Raw genomic sequence first — 17,415 nt, 5'->3', positions numbered from 1 at the left:
AGAAGCCTTCTTCTCTTGCTCTAATTCGTTCATTCCAGATCGCGAGATCGGTTCTGACATCTAATTAAGAACCTTTCTCAATTCCTTTTTCTGTTCAGGTGTTATCCTAGTTGGGAAAACGACATTCCATCTAACTATCAAATCACCTTTTTTCTTGGCCGAACCGACTTTGGATACTGGCATACCTTCACCTGGAATACGAGTTTCTTGACCTGGTTGAACGATTTGCTATAAAAACGATATCATATCAGTATCAAGTATACATCTGTTTAAGTGAATCAGGATGCACTGAAGTGTAAAAAAAGAGAGTTACACTCACACCTTCAGGAGTAGATACGGTTATACGTCTACCATCCAATTGTTCAACTTCTTTCGTTATAGCTCCACCACCTTCTGGACCTAACAACGCTTGAGATAGGGTGATGTTCAATTTGATTATCAGGTCGTCGTCTACTCTTTCGAATCGATTATGGGGTTTTTCTTCAACGATGAAAGTGACCGTCCTGAAAGACACAGATTTCCAGTAAGTACAAGTATAATCATTTGCTTACAGCCTCTCTGCTGTAAGGTAAAGTAGATGTGATACTCACTGTGATTGTCCATACTCATCCTCGTTACCCGCCCCAGCAAATTTAATCTTCGTACCCTTCTTCCAACCCGCTTTATACGCAACCTCCAGTATCTTCTCCTCTTGACCCCCTGTCTGGAGATGTCTAGTGATTTTCAATCGTTTCGTTCCTCCTTTATACAATTCTTCGAGAGTTAGAGCAAGTGGTTTGGTAATTTCTCCAGGGGGTGGTGGAGGTTTTGATGAATGTGGTTCTCCTCCGAATCCACCTGGCATACCACCCATACCACCCATACCACCTCCCATACGAGATGATCTCATCCTTGGACCTCCCCTACCACCACCGCCGCCCATACCTCCGAATATGTCTTCCATACCCCCTCCGCCGCCTGATGAAGAGAAGAATGCGCTATCAAAGGGAATGAAACATCAGTACAAAAACGGTCATGAAAAGATAAAGGTATGTCACTCACTTGAAGATGTCGTTAGGATCCGTAGCGTGGAATGAGAATCCACCACCTCCTCCACCAGGGAAACCACCACCGAAACCTCCTCCTCCTCCTCCCGCTCCAGCACCTCCTTTGAGCCCTTCTTCACCTAACTGGTCGTATATCTCTTTCTTGTTCTACAAAACAAACAATTGTCAGCTATAGTTTACCTTGGTACAGAAGAGAACGTTAAAAGAGCACCAGAAAGAATGTGGCACTTTGCAGTTCTACATTGATAGAGATGTCACTTACAGGATCCGATAGAACTTCATAAGCTTCACCAATCTTTTTAAACTTCTCTTCAGCAGCCGCACGCTTGTCTCCTGGGTTCTTATCAGGGTGCCATTTCAACGACTCTTTTCTGTAGGCCTGGCGACGGGAGGAAGGTCAGCGATAGCTCCGAGAAGCGGGGGATGACAGAGAGGGAAGGGGTTTGATGAGATGGGGAGATCTAGCGAAAAGTGAGGTAGATGGGAAAGAGAAACACTCACCTTTTTTATCTCGGCTTCGGAAGCATCTTTAGATACTCCTAATATCTGCGAGATGTAGTATAGTCAGCTACGGTCAATAGTGATGTGAGGGATAGATAGATGCAGGGAAGAAGAAGGAAAGAGAGGGAGGGGACATACCTTGTAATATTCAGTGTTATTTACCATCTTGTCGTGCGTTTACGATACAGTATGAATATGTTGAATGGGGATTGGTCGTGAGTGTTGCTCTCCTTTTATGAATTGTGTTGACCCTGCGATACAGGTTTAAATGCGAGATGGGGAATGAGAAACGAATGATCGATGTAGTGGTTTTGGTGGTATTCTCTAGCATTCTCTAGAAACGCTCGTACTCAGACTCGCGGACTTCGGAACATACCGTCATGCCCACGTGTCAATATTACGTAATGCGTCGTCTCTCATCCTGTCGAGGCGAAGGGCAGGAGAAGTCAGTACCATAGGACAACAGAACGGAGACCAGAAGAGTAAGGGAAGGTAGGGGGACGGAAGGGGGAGAGCCGGAAGGAAGCTAGGTCTACAGACCCGGTCGAGACAGGCCTGGTCGAGAGGCGAAAAGGGACGAGAAGGGAGCAAAGCCCGGGGTATGAAGTGGACGTGTCGAAGGGGGGATGAAAAGGCCAATAGCGGGCAGTAGGCTGAATAGGGAAAAGAGCGAGGGGGTCCGGAAGTAAGTGGGAGTGGGGAGGGGGAATGGGAGGTAAGGATGGTAGAGTGATGGCAGGCCGCACAATTCATAGGCGAATAACAAGAGAGAGATAAAAGGACATACTCATGAGCAGAGAAACAGCAACTAGCTTTGCTGCTTGCAAACAGGCGGACTTTTAAATATATACATATTGACTTAACGCTACAGAAGTACTACTATACTTATTGTTGTAATGTATCATATAACTCCTCGTTCTTCTTCTCTTGCTATCTCACCGATTAGTGCTTGTGAGTGGTGGCACCTTCAAGATCTCTCCTGTGGGTGTATTGGCCAGTAGCTTTATCGAATACCAACGAGTGGGCATTTCCAGTGTCGAGGTCCTTAGGGTTTGAAATAGGTTGACCTTGGCCGTCGTGAGCCTCGGCTCTACCGTATTTACCAGCACCGCCAGATCCAGCAGTAGGGTTGGAAGCTACTCCAGCTCGAGTAGCTGATGATTCCGGTCCACCAGTAGAGTTAAGTCCGGATTGAGCATCAGAGCCAGACCTCGATCCTGATAATCCAGCTGCACCAGCTCCAGCGCCTAGAGCACCAGCACCGAGAGCGCCGGATTTGGTAGAATCACCGGTAGTGTAGTGACCACCTGAACCACCTGAAGGTCCTACACCCGAACCGGTCTCACCACCTACACCAGGTTGTAAACCGCCTCCTACACCCGCTAAACCGGATCCTCTATCGAGCGGGGCAGTCGATTCAGCACCGGAACCGGTACCTTGGTGGTGAGATGAGCTGAATTCTTTTCCGGCAAGAGCACCTGCTCCAGCAGCTGTACCTGCCAAAGCAGCATCTCGAGCACCGTGGTGTCCTGAGAGATTCTCGCCGCCTACTCCAACGCCGGACCCGGTGGTGTGAGCACCACCTAATGAAGTCACAGCGTCAGTATCAATCTTATGGCGGACGGCAGCAGAAAATTGTGGGAAGAGAGCGACTCACTTTGTCCAGTCAAAGCATCTCTTGTTCCACCACCTTCGTATGCTCCTGAAACGGCGTCACCACCTTGAGCACCGTGGGTGCCATGGCTACCATGTGATCCGGTACCTGTACCTGATCCGCTATATTGGTCGAGGGCATTATCGAGCTTGGCACCTACACCAGTACCAGCACCGGTAGCTCCATGGTGATGACCATGTGAGCCGGTTGATCCGTACACGTCAGGGGTGTTACTGGATCCAGAAGTGAATTTGTCGGCTATGGGTGTACCAGATGGGATACCTAAGAGCGTTCGTCGAAGGTCAGCTAGAGGATCTGGAGGTTAAAGGTACGTGAAGAGGCTGAACTCACCACCTGAAGCATGGTTGCCACCTACACCAGCGTTGAATCCAGATTGTTCGTTCTGGGCCAATTGACCGGCTTGAGTGTTTGAGGCATTGGCTTCGCCATACTGTTCAATTGCAATATATCAGCAACCGCATCTGTCGACTGGATCGGAATTAAGTGGTATCGATCTGAAAAATATGACTCACCCCTCCTGATAATCCTGTACCAGCGCCGTGCTCACCCTGGTCGAACCCTCTAGTAGGGACAGTCTCTCCTATAGGTCTTCCTAAATCCATTGTGATGTTGGTTGAGTAGGTTGTTTGGTTGTTATTGATTAGTTTGGTATTGTATGATCCACATAGGAAATGCTAGGAATGTTCTTCTCTCCTGGTATATATATAGTCCTACTCTTCCCCTGAAAGAGGCATGTCCATCATGACATCGTAGTACTAAGTCGCATATACGTCATAAGTCTTACTGTAAATCCGATGATGACATTTGTACTAACCGCTCAAAGATGGACCTCCTCCACTCCGGATCACAAGTCAAATGACCGTGCGTCATCCCTTACCCCACACTCAGGGTCAAGTGGCACTCAGTACGTCACTTGGCGAATCCGATTGATCTGCGCAATGTTCTGGTGTCTGTGGCAGTGATCAACGGACGACGGACAACAGACAACATGCATTAACAGATTTGACTTATGGCTACAATAGATTTTGGTTTGGATTAGTTTGTGTGTTATCAACATATATTATAGATATACGTGTATGTTATAAATACCATTATACGGATATACAAAAGTCATATGCCACTTGTTCACTATATAGCTACACCAACCTGATCTTGATCTTCATCATGATGTTTCGTTAATCCACCTTTGCCAGTACCGATTCCAACATAGCTTGCAATCTCCTTCCAATCTCCTTTTTCTTCTTCATCTTCCGTTCCAAGGACATATTCCCTTTCTAGCACTCTACCTTTACCTTCACCTTGTCCAATTCCATCTATCGATACGTCCTCGTGCTCACCTTTGATAGGTATACTATCTTGAGCCCTTGATACATATTCATAATCTTTCACACCTTCTACCGTATGTAATCCTCCACCAGATACCAGGCCTGCCTCCTTGGCCATACGTATAGCATCTTCGTCCATTTCTTCCAACCCTGGTAAAGCTGGTTTTCGCAATTCACGATATTCCTTTGGCCCATTGCGGAAAACGTCTTCACCCAGGATAGATATAGCTGCTGCATCCCCAATCACCTCGTGCCATTTCTTGGTGGTGGGGTTGTATATCCTATGACGGGTAGCTAGGATGATCGGATTGGGATCATGTATGGGTTGGATCAGTGGTCTGCGACACGAACATTGATTAGCATGTAATTCTTCTCATTCGTTCTGTCTCATGTTGGAGGAAGTGATTGACACTCACACATAATGAGTTTTGTGAATACATCTAGTGAGTATCGTCGTGTATTCTGTATGTTCGAGTGGGAATATGGTTTCCTGCAACATAACATGATACGAAAATATTCAATTAGCATCATACGGTACGGCATTATTAAACAGGCGATGATGATACAACATACCTTAACGACAGGTTTCAATTCTCTTGACCTGATATCTATACTATTCTCCTTCTCTAACAAACCCTCCATGCCAACTTTCCTAAACACCTCTACACCTTCTTCAGTCAAATCCTTCTTACTTTCAATCTGATCATTCAATCTACTGATCATAGCATTTCTCTGTCCATTCAGATCTAGCTCACCTGCATCAGCGATTGAGAGATTATTGAATCGCTCATTCATGATTCCATCGGGATGTTTGGAAATTGGATCGACAGCAGAGGAAGGTTGAGTGTATTTACCATCTCTTCGATGTTCTTGCAGTTCCACCCCTGATCGATCACCACTACCACTGCCAGATCGTTCTAGAGTAGAATGATGTAAGCTTGATGTTCTACTTGGTATTTCCACCTGCTCCTTTTGCCCATTCAACAACTCGTTCAGATCCTCTCGTTTATCCGAATGAGGTAAATTCGATACATGTGGATGATTCCCTTTAACCACATCTATTTCACCGCTCTTAGGTGGTCTACTTGATGATCCAACTAATCCAGGTCGTTCTTCTTCCACTTGATGGAGTGGTTGTCGATCGACCGAATCGATATGTGGTAAAGGAGGGGATTTTGCTCTATCTCGAACATGCTCGAGCTCGACCGGAGAAGAAGAAGAAGTAGATTTCGAAGGTGGTAAGGGGAAATCTTTCAGGTCTCTATCGTTAGATTGAATAGGTGGTGATCTTACTTCGGGAACGGCAGGTAGAGGTTTGTTATTATCGATATCTTCCTGTGGTAGGTAAGTGGTAGAGCCTGATTGATGAGGTTGAGGTAAAGGGTTATTCACATTGGACGTTGTGGTAGGTAATTCAGGTCGTTCACTCTCATCTACAAATGGCTTTGAACGTGAGTTGGTGGGAGTTGGCGATTTATCAATCACGACTACATCTTCCTCTGTACGACTAGTGGGTACATCCCCTTGTGGGTGAGATTGGACTTGAGGTTTGGTAGATGTGATTGGTGAGCGAGGTTGATCCAAAGATGATCTAACTCTTGCATTGGGCTGATCTATTGATTGCCTCGCTCTCGAAGGTGATTCGAGCGAATGTCGACCCGGTGAAGAAGGCGGTTGATCAACGGAGGATGTGGAAGATTGCGAACCTGTTTTACGGTGTCTGAATTTCGATAGTAAAGAGGGCATCTTGGGGGTATATTAGTTGACCCTTGAGGGAAGTGGGATTGAATTGATGGGTTCTCGTTATACCTTGATATACTAAGAGGTCTCGATATTATTGTTATTATTATCTTTGCACAGATTGGATCGTAGGTGTGCGAAAACCCTAAACGCTGATACGGACTCTCTCTCTCTCTCGTGAATCTTGCTGCAGAGTACTGTACTATGGTGGCAATAGCTCGATGGGGTTTATGACTACTCGATATTCAAGCGTGTGTCAGACGTCAGATCAGCTCTCATGTCTGATGATGCCATCGCCTGCTCATACTCGCGGGTAACTGTAAAATGCTGTAATACAGTGATGGAGTCTCCACATGTTATTTTGGTCAAACTAAAAAAGTGACGTCGGTCGATCAGGGACTGACCAGCACTTCAACAAACAAACAACCCCATCTGACGTGACAATCGTCTGTGCGTTTTTTGACATCATATGTCATAAACCAGGAGAAGGAGATGCGTATCTTCAGACCCAAAGAGAGGGGCAGGGCCTAAGTAACCAAACTGCGGATTTTCTAAAGAAAACAAGAAAGTAAAAGAGAGAAAAAAAAGCTAAGGCACTAAATTTCGGAAAGATGATCGCCGGGATGTGTGACTCAAGGAAATCACTTTTACTGGAATCGAGCGATTTTGCTGGCTTTGGGCTTTGGCCTCTGATGTACTGCTAAACAGAATCAAAGTTAAAAAAAGAATTTCTCTTTCATATATCCAAGACCCTGCGATGCATACCCCAAAGTAACAGCCAAATGACGTCGTACTCCTCTCGTTCTTCAGTCGTGTGGAGACATGACTGATGTACGGGACATGGTTGTATGTGAGTCCCGGCATACACGATCTCGACCTTTTCAAGAGAAGGGCATAACGTACATGTGATACATATGTCTCTTCTCGATCTCTAGCTCTAGCTCTGGAGCTACGGCAGCCATGGGATAATACCCTGATCGTTCTTTGGACAGTTTACAGGTAGTTCAGTTGTTAGTGAGATTCTTGGAAAACTTGTAAAGATCGAGAATCGCCATTTCGTCATGCGTAATCCCCAATTGTCAAGCTGCAGAATACCAGTTGCCTCTGTAATGTGTTATGCAGTATAGTAAGGCTCGATGGCGATGATGACATACCATCATCTGCACCACGTTATCCCATTTTTCATTTGTTTAAGGTCTTTAGCGGTTGAATCAAAGTAAAGACGTCATAGGTGCACATCTTACCAAAGACATTCAGTAACCAACCATCCAGAAACGTTTATATACCACCAAAATCATCATTAGTCCTCGTCATCTTTTCTCTTTCTCCCATCAATCAAATTAATTCGAACATTACACAAACTCATCAAACCCAACCCGAACAACCAAACAAGCAATTAGATACAATGTCAGGTATTACTCAAGGTGTTAAAGAATTCCTTAAAGGATCCCACAAAGCTGATTCGACTGAGGTGAGTCACCCCGACTTCTTTGTGGAGCCTGCCTTCCGGAACGTTGTTGACGTTGTAGAAATAGGTCTGTTCCGAAGTCGCCCCAGAAGTAGTCCAAGAACACGTCAGACCCACCGAACACACTGAGACTGCCGAGGCTATCGACAGGGAGAGACATGTTCACCACCACCAAGTGAGTTTCTTCTCCGCACAGACATTGCCACTTTGACCCATGCTGATCATGTGTCGAATTGTGCTATAGCACCGAATCCAACCTATAGAACACAAACAAACTCTCGATGCCCAACATGTTAACACCACCGGCCCAGAGGTCGTAAGAGAACACAAGGAAGAGATGTTGCCAGAGCACCAAGCCAAATTACACGAACAACGAACCCTCCACTCCAACGAAACTCGAACTGCTGAGACTGCTCGAACATCCGCTCATGTTGGTCAACATGTAAACGAACATGAACACCACCACATCCACGAGACTGGTAAGTTGGTTTACTACACACTTGAGCATTCCCTGTTCATTGACCATTGATCGCATGATGGATTTGGTGCTGACCATGTGAGTTCACATTCATAGTCCAACCTGTCATTCAAAGAGAGACCGTCCAACCTACCGTTGTCCACCACACCGCTGGTATCCACGAGAAGATCCACGATGCTCCTATCGTCCATGAAGCTACCACCCTTCCTACCATCACCCACGAACAGTTCCTCAAGCAAAAGACCGATGCTGGACCCATGTCCCACGCCGATTCAGGTCACCAACATCAATTCTACGAGGGTGCTCCAAGAGTCGGTGGTCACAAGCAGGAAGCCGCCGTATAAACTTTGTCCTAAGATGACAATAAAGAAGAGTTTATGAAGTTGAATCAAGGATTGGTGTTGACGAATGTTGTTGAAAAAAGTAGATAAGTAGTGCAGTAGTAGTATAGTAATATTATATATATTTCGTATTTATATACACGATGTAGCATTTAGTCTTTTGAATGAATGGATATACCTTCATATCGCAAACAGAACATCCGATATTAAATCAGGTCGTTATTCAGATTGCAAACACAAAGACTACAAATGTGGTATCACTGGCATCATCACCCCTTTGGGGATTAAAAAATTGCATCTATAACTCTTCGATCATACCTATCTATCCATGAGATCTATTATTATATTGTTATGTTATAACCCAAACTATGTCTTGATGTGTGCGAATCAACTTTGTATTCCATACTTATCCATACCGCCAGGCTGCCATTGATCCTGCGGATCCTTTTGCCCATTCCCTGTCGCACATTATTTACTTGATTCCTGTTCCAATCTGCTCATTCGTTACTGGCAATGCACAATTCAGTAAGATCCTCAGGAATAGTATCCTTTAAATACTCTTCGAAATCCTCCCAGGGGACCATATCCATCACGCCGAATGGAGTGGAAGATTTCAACGGTTGACCCGAGAACAATACTCTGACAAAGTACTCTTCGGCTTTTCTGTATAGCTCGAAGACCACTTCGGAGCCCATACCGGGCCAGACGGGCTACACGTTGCGCAAAGTATATCAGCAAAGGCGATGATGCCATGGATCATAGCGGAGCTTTGAGGTGGACGACAAACTTGCCTCATCGTGTTGGAGTAGACCAAGGACAGGGGCAACCGAACCATCATGAGCGAAACTACGACAAGTGATCAGTATCAACTACTGTCCATTCTCTTTCCTCATCTCGTATATATGACAGGTAGCTCTAGAGGTGAGCGTGGTAATGGCAAACTTGCACTTACTTATGGAAGTACTTAATGGGATTGGTACCGTCCATCTTCCCTTTGAAATGATCCTGCAACTCCACGAACCACGCACCCATAGTGATCGCACTGTAATAAGTTGAATTCTCGTGCATCCTCCACCTGTAGGCGTACTCGTAGTTACCCAATCGGTAAATCGTATTGGCATCTTCCTGTTGGATGCAGATCGCTGTATTGTTGGTCGAGCATGGTAGGGGCTTACCGTGGCATTGCTTAGCTGATAGGTTATCGTATGGACTAAATTGCACTATCAACAAGCATACCTCAAAGACAGTAGTGAGTAAACGGATATGGGGATTGACTTACTGATCCCAACTTGTCTTCCACCCTGCGGTATCATCAGGTTCGATGCCCGATACGTTGTTGAATCTCTCCCTCAATTCGGAAGTCAAATTGAGGTGTTTACCCCATTCACCGGAGAGGTCGGTGATTTGACTGTTGATAGTATCTCTGAGATCGCAAGCTACAGTATTCCAACCCTGATCGTCAGGTATGAATACAGAGATACAGGTGCAGATCGTTGTTCAATCAAATGCTAGTCCGTAACTTACGGACACCAGGCTTGAGTGAATCATACGAATCATCTTGGATCAACCTATTATAATCTTATACATTCAGCATACAGTACAGCGAGAACCAGAAGCTCATTGCGAATCGAATCGTCCAGTTTACTCACCCAGTATGTTCCTCGAGATCGGGATATAGACCTTTACCAAATCCGCCCAAAGTTTGGGAAGTGATGACCTGCAGAGTCCAACATGGATTAGCTCCTCTAGAAACCTGACTCGATCCGATGGCGATAGATTCAAGATTCACATTACTGGTAACCCTAAAGGCGTATTTATCTTTCTCGTGCGATTTAGGTAAGAATCCCAATAAATCGCCATAGACACCTCGGATGTCTCGTCCATGGATCATTGCATCGTCTATACCTTCGCTGTGGTTCGATGGTAGATATGGCGGTCAGCCTTCCGAGCACTGAGTGTAATAGATGTGGACCCGAACTTACGATGTGATAGAAGGGAATTCACAGGTCGATCCGACGAAACCTGGTCCTACCGTAGCTTCGAACGGGTTTTGTGAACCGGTCTATATTGAGAAGGGCGAATGTATAAGTATGAGCTTGATAAAGCTGCACGCACTGCGAAGGAAATCACCTACTTGTCTTTGCCAGACTACTCCTGAAGTATTTTCGGGATTCTCGTTCTTCGCGTGATGGTACGGTCCTACAACCATCACAGTCATTGTTGAGAAATATTCATCCAGGTATGCCAGAAAGTGGGTGTCAATCATGTTAGTCAGCTTACCTTCTCTTGAACAGTCCCACTGAACAGCTCCATCAGCTTTCATACTACCATGTTACATCCTGGTGAAATTCACTTACAGTTATATCCTCCTTGAAGAAGGTATTAGAGGCATAAGGAGTTCTCTGTCCCATTTCACTCTATCAGCCAGTACATATCAACGAATAGACGTGAGCTTACCTTATGATGTCTTTGGATGACCTCGACATATTGTAGTTCATATTCTTTATCAGGTACTTGATATTCCGTTTTCCTCACATGGGGCATCTAACCAACAAGATTAGTGAGTAATTGATATCGGTCAGCATACGCACCGAACACCCTAGATGATATATGTATACATTCAGTACAGGCCACATTGTCAGGGACGTAGGATCGAACGTACAGTTATAACTACCATATTCTTCATCGGGCGTCGTAGAAGACCAATAATTCCCAGGTGCACCTGTCCCTTTTAATACTTGCTCTAAATCTGTATTGGCCGTTTTACCTATATTCAAACAGATTCAACCGATGCATATCAGTGCACCTATTGCGCAAAATCAAAATCTTGTTTTCGACTTACTAGGTGGATAATGAGTCAAAGCGTTCACTTTGCCGAGTGAAGCTAGGAGTGTACTGAAGAGGATGATACTGATCTTATCGAACATTTTATCTTATCTGATCGATCAAATGAATAAAAAAGCTGATGCTTGTTAAATCTTTCACCTTTCCAGGGATTATGGGGTGACATGTCTCAAAGGATGATAACGAATTTCCTTCTTTAAATACCTTTCAATCAACTCGGAATCGCATTGACCGTAACACTGTTCGGACCATTCAGCCCTACTTCGAGGCTCCTTCGGGAACACGCCTTCCTACCCTCTTTTCAAGTGTACTTTCGAAGAGAGTACTTGGCGAACAAAGTTTCGTAGCTGCACGTGCAAGTATTTCGAAGATGATTTTAATTCCATTTGTTGATATTTTCGCTATTGGTGTTACTGATCGAGATGACTGTACGAGTAACTATCTTCTCGAGCAAGCTCTCATCGGATATGGCCGTACACGTGCGTCCAAACAACCCAACCCGTCTATCCATTGCTTCTCATTGCATAGAGAGGAACGTGATGGTGTGCGCCGAGGGATCAGATGTCCAAAGTCCGATGCCCTTTATCCGTGAGGGTTTGTGAGTAATCGTCTGGGCAAGTGGACAGCTCAGAGACCAGACATGAAATGATCAAGTTCGAAGACCGCACAGAAGCAGGAAATCGGAGAACTTTATCCCGACACATCTATCTCTTTCGCGGGGGTACGGCGTGTTCAGAGTGATCACGTTTATACGAGTATTCTGTTCCTCGACTGAAACGAAAGTGTCATGGTCAATCGTCGTCGCTTTCAGATACCCTAAAATTACCTAAAAAGGCGCCGCTGACAAGGTTGGATAGCAGTCAGTCAGGATTGGTTTTTACGATGTGTGACACATTCCTGGTTCCAATCAACTTTTACTTACTACTGCACGAACGTACGAGATTATCCTGAATTGATAATGTATATTTACACACCTATCGCGCGAAGATCAAGTCCATGAATTCATAAAACAGTACCTCATCACCATATAATGGGAAAAAAAACAAAAATAGAAAGAATTGACGTATATACAAATATCAAAGATCAAACACAGGAGTTCACAAACAAGAAAATTAACAAGCGAGACCGAATGGCAGGGAGAGAACTAACAACAACCACCTTTCTTTGCTTGTTGACCTTCACCGAGATTAACATTGTTATTACTACCATTATCGTTGTTGTTATTTCCTGACCGTCTATTACCTGATGTGTTGGTGGTGGATTTAGGTACGATAGTGTCGAATGGAATCGTTTTGGCTAATCGGCAAAACGAAAACCCAATCAGCATTTGATCCATATGTAGTTGGATATATAGGTAGATAAGTGGACAACTTACCAATCTCAGTGAATATCTCTCCTACATTATGTCCAGTCTTAGCTGAAGCTTCAAAGAACAACAGTCCACTTTCCTTGGCGTAGGCCTCTGCCTCGGCGGTTGATACTTGTCGAGCATCATCACTTTCGGTCTCATTTGGTGTAGGTGTAGCAGAGGGTTCTTCCGAAGATCCTTCTTCCTCTTCTTCTTCGGCCGGTGCTTCCGACGAAGCAGGTGGAGCTGGTGATGTTGAAGATTCAGAGACGAGATCGAGCTAATGGTCTCACACTAGTCAACTATTAAGGTCTCGCGGTGTCTGAGTGGACGGGACTACACACCTTGTTTCCCACTAATGCAATCACGATGTTCGCATTTGCTTGTCGTTGAAGTTCTTTGACCCACGCTTTTGCCTTTTCGAGTGATGCCTAGGGAACAAACCGGAAGTCAATATATGCCAACATGCAAATCCATCAGTCATGTTACCATCTATCAGAATCAAGGGTATGCACTCACAGCTTTCGTGATATCATATACTACTACGGCAGCTTGTGCGTTCCTGTAATACATCGGAGCGAGAGAATGGAATCGTTCTAATGGTATAAGACATCCAGTTAGTCATTTGTCATGGTCCTATTCCACTTCCTTGAGCTAACCTTGTCCTGCTGTATCCCTATTATAGACCATATCACAGATTAGCCACATGTCACACAACAAGTTGCATGAGGGAGGTATAGACTCACCAGATCTCGAACTTGACAATCCTATTTTCCAGTCTACATTCTACAGCGATAGTAAATCATCGACAGTCAGCATCTGAAACACGCTAAAGATGACCTCCAGACCCTTATGGTATCCGCATGGGATCTATCATAAAGTCGTATTTGTGTAAGGTCTGACTCACTTTGCGTCAAAAAGGCAGCACCGATGGTAGGTGAAGTGTTTTCGTTGAAATCACCTTGACAGAACCTAAGTACCAAAGAAGATTTACCCACTGCGGCTTCACCTGTGAATCATATGAATGGTTGAGATGAGATTGTTAAATTGTTGATGGTGATGAAGGCATAGCGAGAATTGCACAAAAGGGTGGCGAGCAGATATAAGTTGAGAAAGACAATTAGCATATCCTTCATTCGTTGTTGGAACGTAACATGATTCCTTCTGGTCAAACCATCGAGCTCGATATAGGATAACAATGAACATCTCATCTGTCATCTGTCATCTGTCATCCGATATCCCATCCCAGTCCATTCCTCTCATGACCAAATCCATAAGCGAAAGTGGGTTATCACTCACCTAGAAGTACGAGTTTGACCTGAACTGCTTTCACTGGAGTTTCTTCGGCCATCTTTATTCCTCTTTATCTACTAATCTTCTTTACAGCCGTTCTTTTCTTTTTCCAGCTGGGACTTTATCGTCTATCTCAATCTTTTAGATTTCGTAGTGAATGACCGTGAGAACTTGGGGGACTTGAAGCGCGGAATGACTGATTGAGGCTGTGTTGGATATTAAATGAATGGTCAAGTATGATATGTGATCCTTCGCTCGTCAGTTGATGCCTGGACGGATATCACTGATGTATCTAGATATGGCTGATGATGACAGTATATAGTAACGAGTAGGATAGGTATGTATGTCATATACGAGTGGACAATGGATGGATGAATGGTGAGTGGTCAATTCCCAAGTCGAAGGTGGCCAAAGAGGCAACAAAGCAGGGAGACCGCAGTCAACGTCAGAGCCACGTGTCATATTTGAGTGGCCCACATACATGTATACTGCTTCAGCTCACACGACTACCTCTTTAACTTCGCTCATACTTCGATGCTATCTTATCTCTCATTGCTTTTTGCTGTCACGCAATCATCCGCATGCTCATGCTCCAGAGTTAGGCAATAGAAATGCACATAATGGAATGCTTGATTGAGTCATATTTATTTTCCAAATAATCAAAAAGGTAAGACTATTTTGAGGGGAGGGGAGAAGAGAAAAAGGTGTGAACGTGAATAGTGGGTTTTTTTTGGAATGTATTTTGTTCTTATTGAATCGAAAGAGTATGGAAAAAGGCATTATATTCTTGTCCACAAAAGAAAGGAAAAAAAAGGGAAACAGTGTGAGAAATGATTTCATTCTTCAATCCCGTCCTTCCAGATGGTTTTCAAAAAAACAATATCTCTCCCAGATCCATTCGATTCATACTCCTGTTATCGGCAGTAGATTAAGCAACCGCTTAAGCTCCAAGAGCGGGGAAAGCGTTGGTGTCATTGGCATTGATACCAGCGGGAGCTCGTCCACCTCGAGCACCACCTCTGGGACCTTGTCCTCTGGAAGCACCACCACGTTGTCCACCTCGGGAAGCACCACCTCGTCCACCACCTCGTCTTTGGTTGTTGTCGTTATCCCTTCGAGGGGGTCGGTTGGGTTGAGCAAAGGTTCCATCAACTTCGATGTATACCTTCTCCTTCTTGGGAGCTTTAGCCTTGGATTCGGTGTTCTTGGCCTATTTAACAACAATTATAACAATTAGTTCAAGCCCAGTTGACTGAGGGTATCTTGAATGGATTGGGGCACTCACCTTTCCGCTGAAGAATTCCTCAACACCCGATCTAACGAAAGCGGTACCTTCGAGATCACCGGTGACGGTTCTGGCCTCTTTCTTCTCGAGACCTGGGATGGAGAGAGCTTGTTGAGCTCGCTCAGCAAGGAAATCGTCGTATGATTTGGTGACTTCCTCAGGTTCCTCTGGTTCAGCTTCGGCGGGAGCAGCGACTTCCTCAGTAGCCTCGGGAGCAGGGGTTTGTGGTTGGTTCTCCTCGACTTGGGCGTCCTTCTCGCCTTCAACTTCGTCTATGTGGTGGAAAAACACCAAGGTGAGTACGACTGGATCAAATAGTGGAAGAACGACGAGTATCGAAGAGATTTACGAATGGTATCAAAATAATACTATCTAGAAAAGGTGATATGATGATGTAGAAAGCGAATTTGAAACTCACCCTTCAACTCAGCTTCACCAGTGTTGGCACCCCATCCGTGGTCAACCTTCTTTTGCGAGTCGGTGCCACCGTTTTGGTTTCTTCTCTCAAATTGTCTTCGCTCACCGGCTTGAGCGGGTACCTTGGCACCTCGGTAGTGTCCTGAACCGTATGAAGAGTGTCCACCGGAGGTGACGTTTCGGGAAGAGTTACCACCTCCTCGGGCAGGTCGGTTTCCTCTAGGTCCCTTGGTGTGGGCATCTCGGACGGTTCCTTGGTTACCTTTTCTTGATGGGGCTGAGGGGTGAGCGAACAGTTGGAAGTCAGCGAGGGTGGTCGATGTAGTACAGTAAAGAGAATGTACGGCAGTGTAGACATTTATGGTCACACACCAGACCATGAAAGTGGTGGGTGGTATCGTGAAGAGAATGAGCATTAACACTCACCAACTCTCTCTCCATCGAATCCACCGGCGGTCTCAGTACCTTCCGCATTACCTTCCGATGAGACAGGACCGGTATTTCGAGGTTCACCTTGGTAGGCGTTTCGGGGTCCACCTCGAGGAGGGTAAGAACCTCTTCCTCTAGCACCTTGACCTTGTCCACCTCTTGGTTGAGATCCTGGGACAGTTCGTTGAGGAGCAGCGGGGGTTGCGTCCTTCTTGGCTGGGGCAGGGGTGGCCTTGGCGGGTGCTGGAGAGGTTGATTCTCCGTCGTCTGATATAACCACCAATAATTAGCTCAAATACCACGAGATACTGTCTACCGCTTTATAAAGCTAAAAAGGAAATGAAACCCACCACCAAGAAGGTCGAAGATGTTCTTCGACACGACTGACATTTTGATTAATGAATAAACTCCTGATGCGCCTTTTGGCGTTTTTAATTATCGGAGTCTGTGTGGGTGAGATCCAGGATATCGTTTGTTTGGATGGAAAGACAAAGTAGGTCGATGATGAGGTGGACAATTAAGATGGGAAAGATTATCGTATTGTTGATATAGCAATAGATGGATGTATATGAACATATCGTCAGCTCCGTGTTCTATCTTCTCTACCATTTTAACTATTCTCGCATGACCCTACACCGTACATCTTATACATCTCTCCTACCCATCCTGTTCGCCCGTCTCTCCTCGTACCATCTTCTCCATCTTCTTCATGAGTTGCTATTATTTCCCCCCCTTTCCTACGACGTCTAATATCCTTTGGTATACAATCCTTCTCATCTCTCCTATGCCTCTTGCTCATTCTTTTGCCCTCCCATCTCCTCTTCTTGTCCATGTGCTACGTGCTGAGAACAATGACTCACCTTATATGTAGTAAAGTAATCGACAAGTCGAGGTATATAACCTTGAACGTGACTTGTATACTTTGACGTGGATTTGGTAGGAGAGAGAGGTATGGCAGCTGCAAGCGTACAGAGTCAGAGAGTCAGAGTCAGCCCCAGTGACAGTGTACCAGTCGCTGCAGTCAGGCGAAGACGTCAGGGCTTCCTGCGTCTGCTATGCACGAAAAATGACCATGACGGGAGAGGAAGAAATAATTTCGTACCAAATCATAGACGTTATAACGCCGAGCAATCGGAGTTTGGCGATAGACCCATGTGGCATCTACCTTCCAACTCCCCATCATGTTCCATGAGTGAGTGTCTTGCATCGAGACTAACTAAGATTA

General features: G+C 45.2%; 7 protein-coding genes across 7 annotated transcripts; 1 reads left to right on the top strand and 6 right to left on the bottom strand.

The window, feature by feature from the left end:
• Window positions 1–60: 60 nt before the first annotated feature.
• V865_007758 (uncharacterized protein) lies at window positions 61–1,712 on the bottom strand (the record flags this gene model as incomplete). The annotated part of the gene is made up of 7 exons (XM_066231500.1): window positions 61–228; window positions 320–503; window positions 591–977; window positions 1,042–1,193; window positions 1,309–1,425; window positions 1,548–1,592; window positions 1,686–1,712. The coding sequence occupies 7 exons, from the start codon at window positions 1,710–1,712 to the stop codon at window positions 61–63; spliced, it is 1,080 nt and encodes a 359-aa protein (XP_066087597.1).
• Window positions 1,713–2,489: 777 nt separating this feature from the next.
• Window positions 2,490–3,824, bottom strand: V865_007757 (uncharacterized protein; the record flags this gene model as incomplete). Its single annotated transcript, XM_066231499.1, has 4 exons — window positions 2,490–3,130; window positions 3,205–3,483; window positions 3,553–3,652; window positions 3,735–3,824. 4 exons carry the CDS (start codon window positions 3,822–3,824, stop codon window positions 2,490–2,492), a joined length of 1,110 nt encoding a protein of 369 aa, XP_066087596.1.
• A 526-nt stretch (window positions 3,825–4,350) lies between these two features.
• On the bottom strand, window positions 4,351–6,293 carry V865_007756 (uncharacterized protein; the record flags this gene model as incomplete). The annotated part of the gene is made up of 3 exons (XM_066231498.1): window positions 4,351–4,885; window positions 4,964–5,037; window positions 5,121–6,293. The coding sequence occupies 3 exons, from the start codon at window positions 6,291–6,293 to the stop codon at window positions 4,351–4,353; spliced, it is 1,782 nt and encodes a 593-aa protein (XP_066087595.1).
• A 1,399-nt stretch (window positions 6,294–7,692) lies between these two features.
• On the top strand, window positions 7,693–8,577 carry V865_007755 (uncharacterized protein; the record flags this gene model as incomplete). Its single annotated transcript, XM_066231497.1, has 4 exons — window positions 7,693–7,758; window positions 7,823–7,930; window positions 8,000–8,234; window positions 8,330–8,577. 4 exons carry the CDS (start codon window positions 7,693–7,695, stop codon window positions 8,575–8,577), a joined length of 657 nt encoding a protein of 218 aa, XP_066087594.1.
• Window positions 8,578–9,071: 494 nt separating this feature from the next.
• Window positions 9,072–11,501, bottom strand: V865_007754 (uncharacterized protein; the record flags this gene model as incomplete). The annotated part of the gene is made up of 14 exons (XM_066231496.1): window positions 9,072–9,284; window positions 9,366–9,420; window positions 9,527–9,784; window positions 9,854–10,010; window positions 10,099–10,142; window positions 10,224–10,291; window positions 10,364–10,484; window positions 10,557–10,636; window positions 10,709–10,773; window positions 10,855–10,873; window positions 10,932–10,976; window positions 11,032–11,118; window positions 11,193–11,341; window positions 11,417–11,501. The coding sequence occupies 14 exons, from the start codon at window positions 11,499–11,501 to the stop codon at window positions 9,072–9,074; spliced, it is 1,446 nt and encodes a 481-aa protein (XP_066087593.1).
• Window positions 11,502–12,562: 1,061 nt separating this feature from the next.
• Window positions 12,563–14,117, bottom strand: V865_007753 (uncharacterized protein; the record flags this gene model as incomplete). The annotated part of the gene is made up of 8 exons (XM_066231495.1): window positions 12,563–12,714; window positions 12,794–13,046; window positions 13,111–13,197; window positions 13,286–13,362; window positions 13,426–13,442; window positions 13,513–13,552; window positions 13,674–13,775; window positions 14,066–14,117. The coding sequence occupies 8 exons, from the start codon at window positions 14,115–14,117 to the stop codon at window positions 12,563–12,565; spliced, it is 780 nt and encodes a 259-aa protein (XP_066087592.1).
• An 882-nt stretch (window positions 14,118–14,999) lies between these two features.
• On the bottom strand, window positions 15,000–16,580 carry V865_007752 (uncharacterized protein; the record flags this gene model as incomplete). Its single annotated transcript, XM_066231494.1, has 5 exons — window positions 15,000–15,269; window positions 15,345–15,616; window positions 15,763–16,038; window positions 16,188–16,457; window positions 16,541–16,580. The coding sequence occupies 5 exons, from the start codon at window positions 16,578–16,580 to the stop codon at window positions 15,000–15,002; spliced, it is 1,128 nt and encodes a 375-aa protein (XP_066087591.1).
• Between the last annotated feature and the right edge of the window lie 835 nt (window positions 16,581–17,415).

Source organism: Kwoniella europaea, chromosome 2 (genome assembly GCF_036810445.1).
Source record: "Kwoniella europaea PYCC6329 chromosome 2, complete sequence".
Lineage (NCBI taxonomy): Eukaryota > Fungi > Basidiomycota > Tremellomycetes > Tremellales > Cryptococcaceae > Kwoniella > Kwoniella europaea.
The sequence above is the reverse complement of the archived record's forward strand: the minus strand, read 5'-3'. Positions and strand labels throughout refer to the sequence as shown.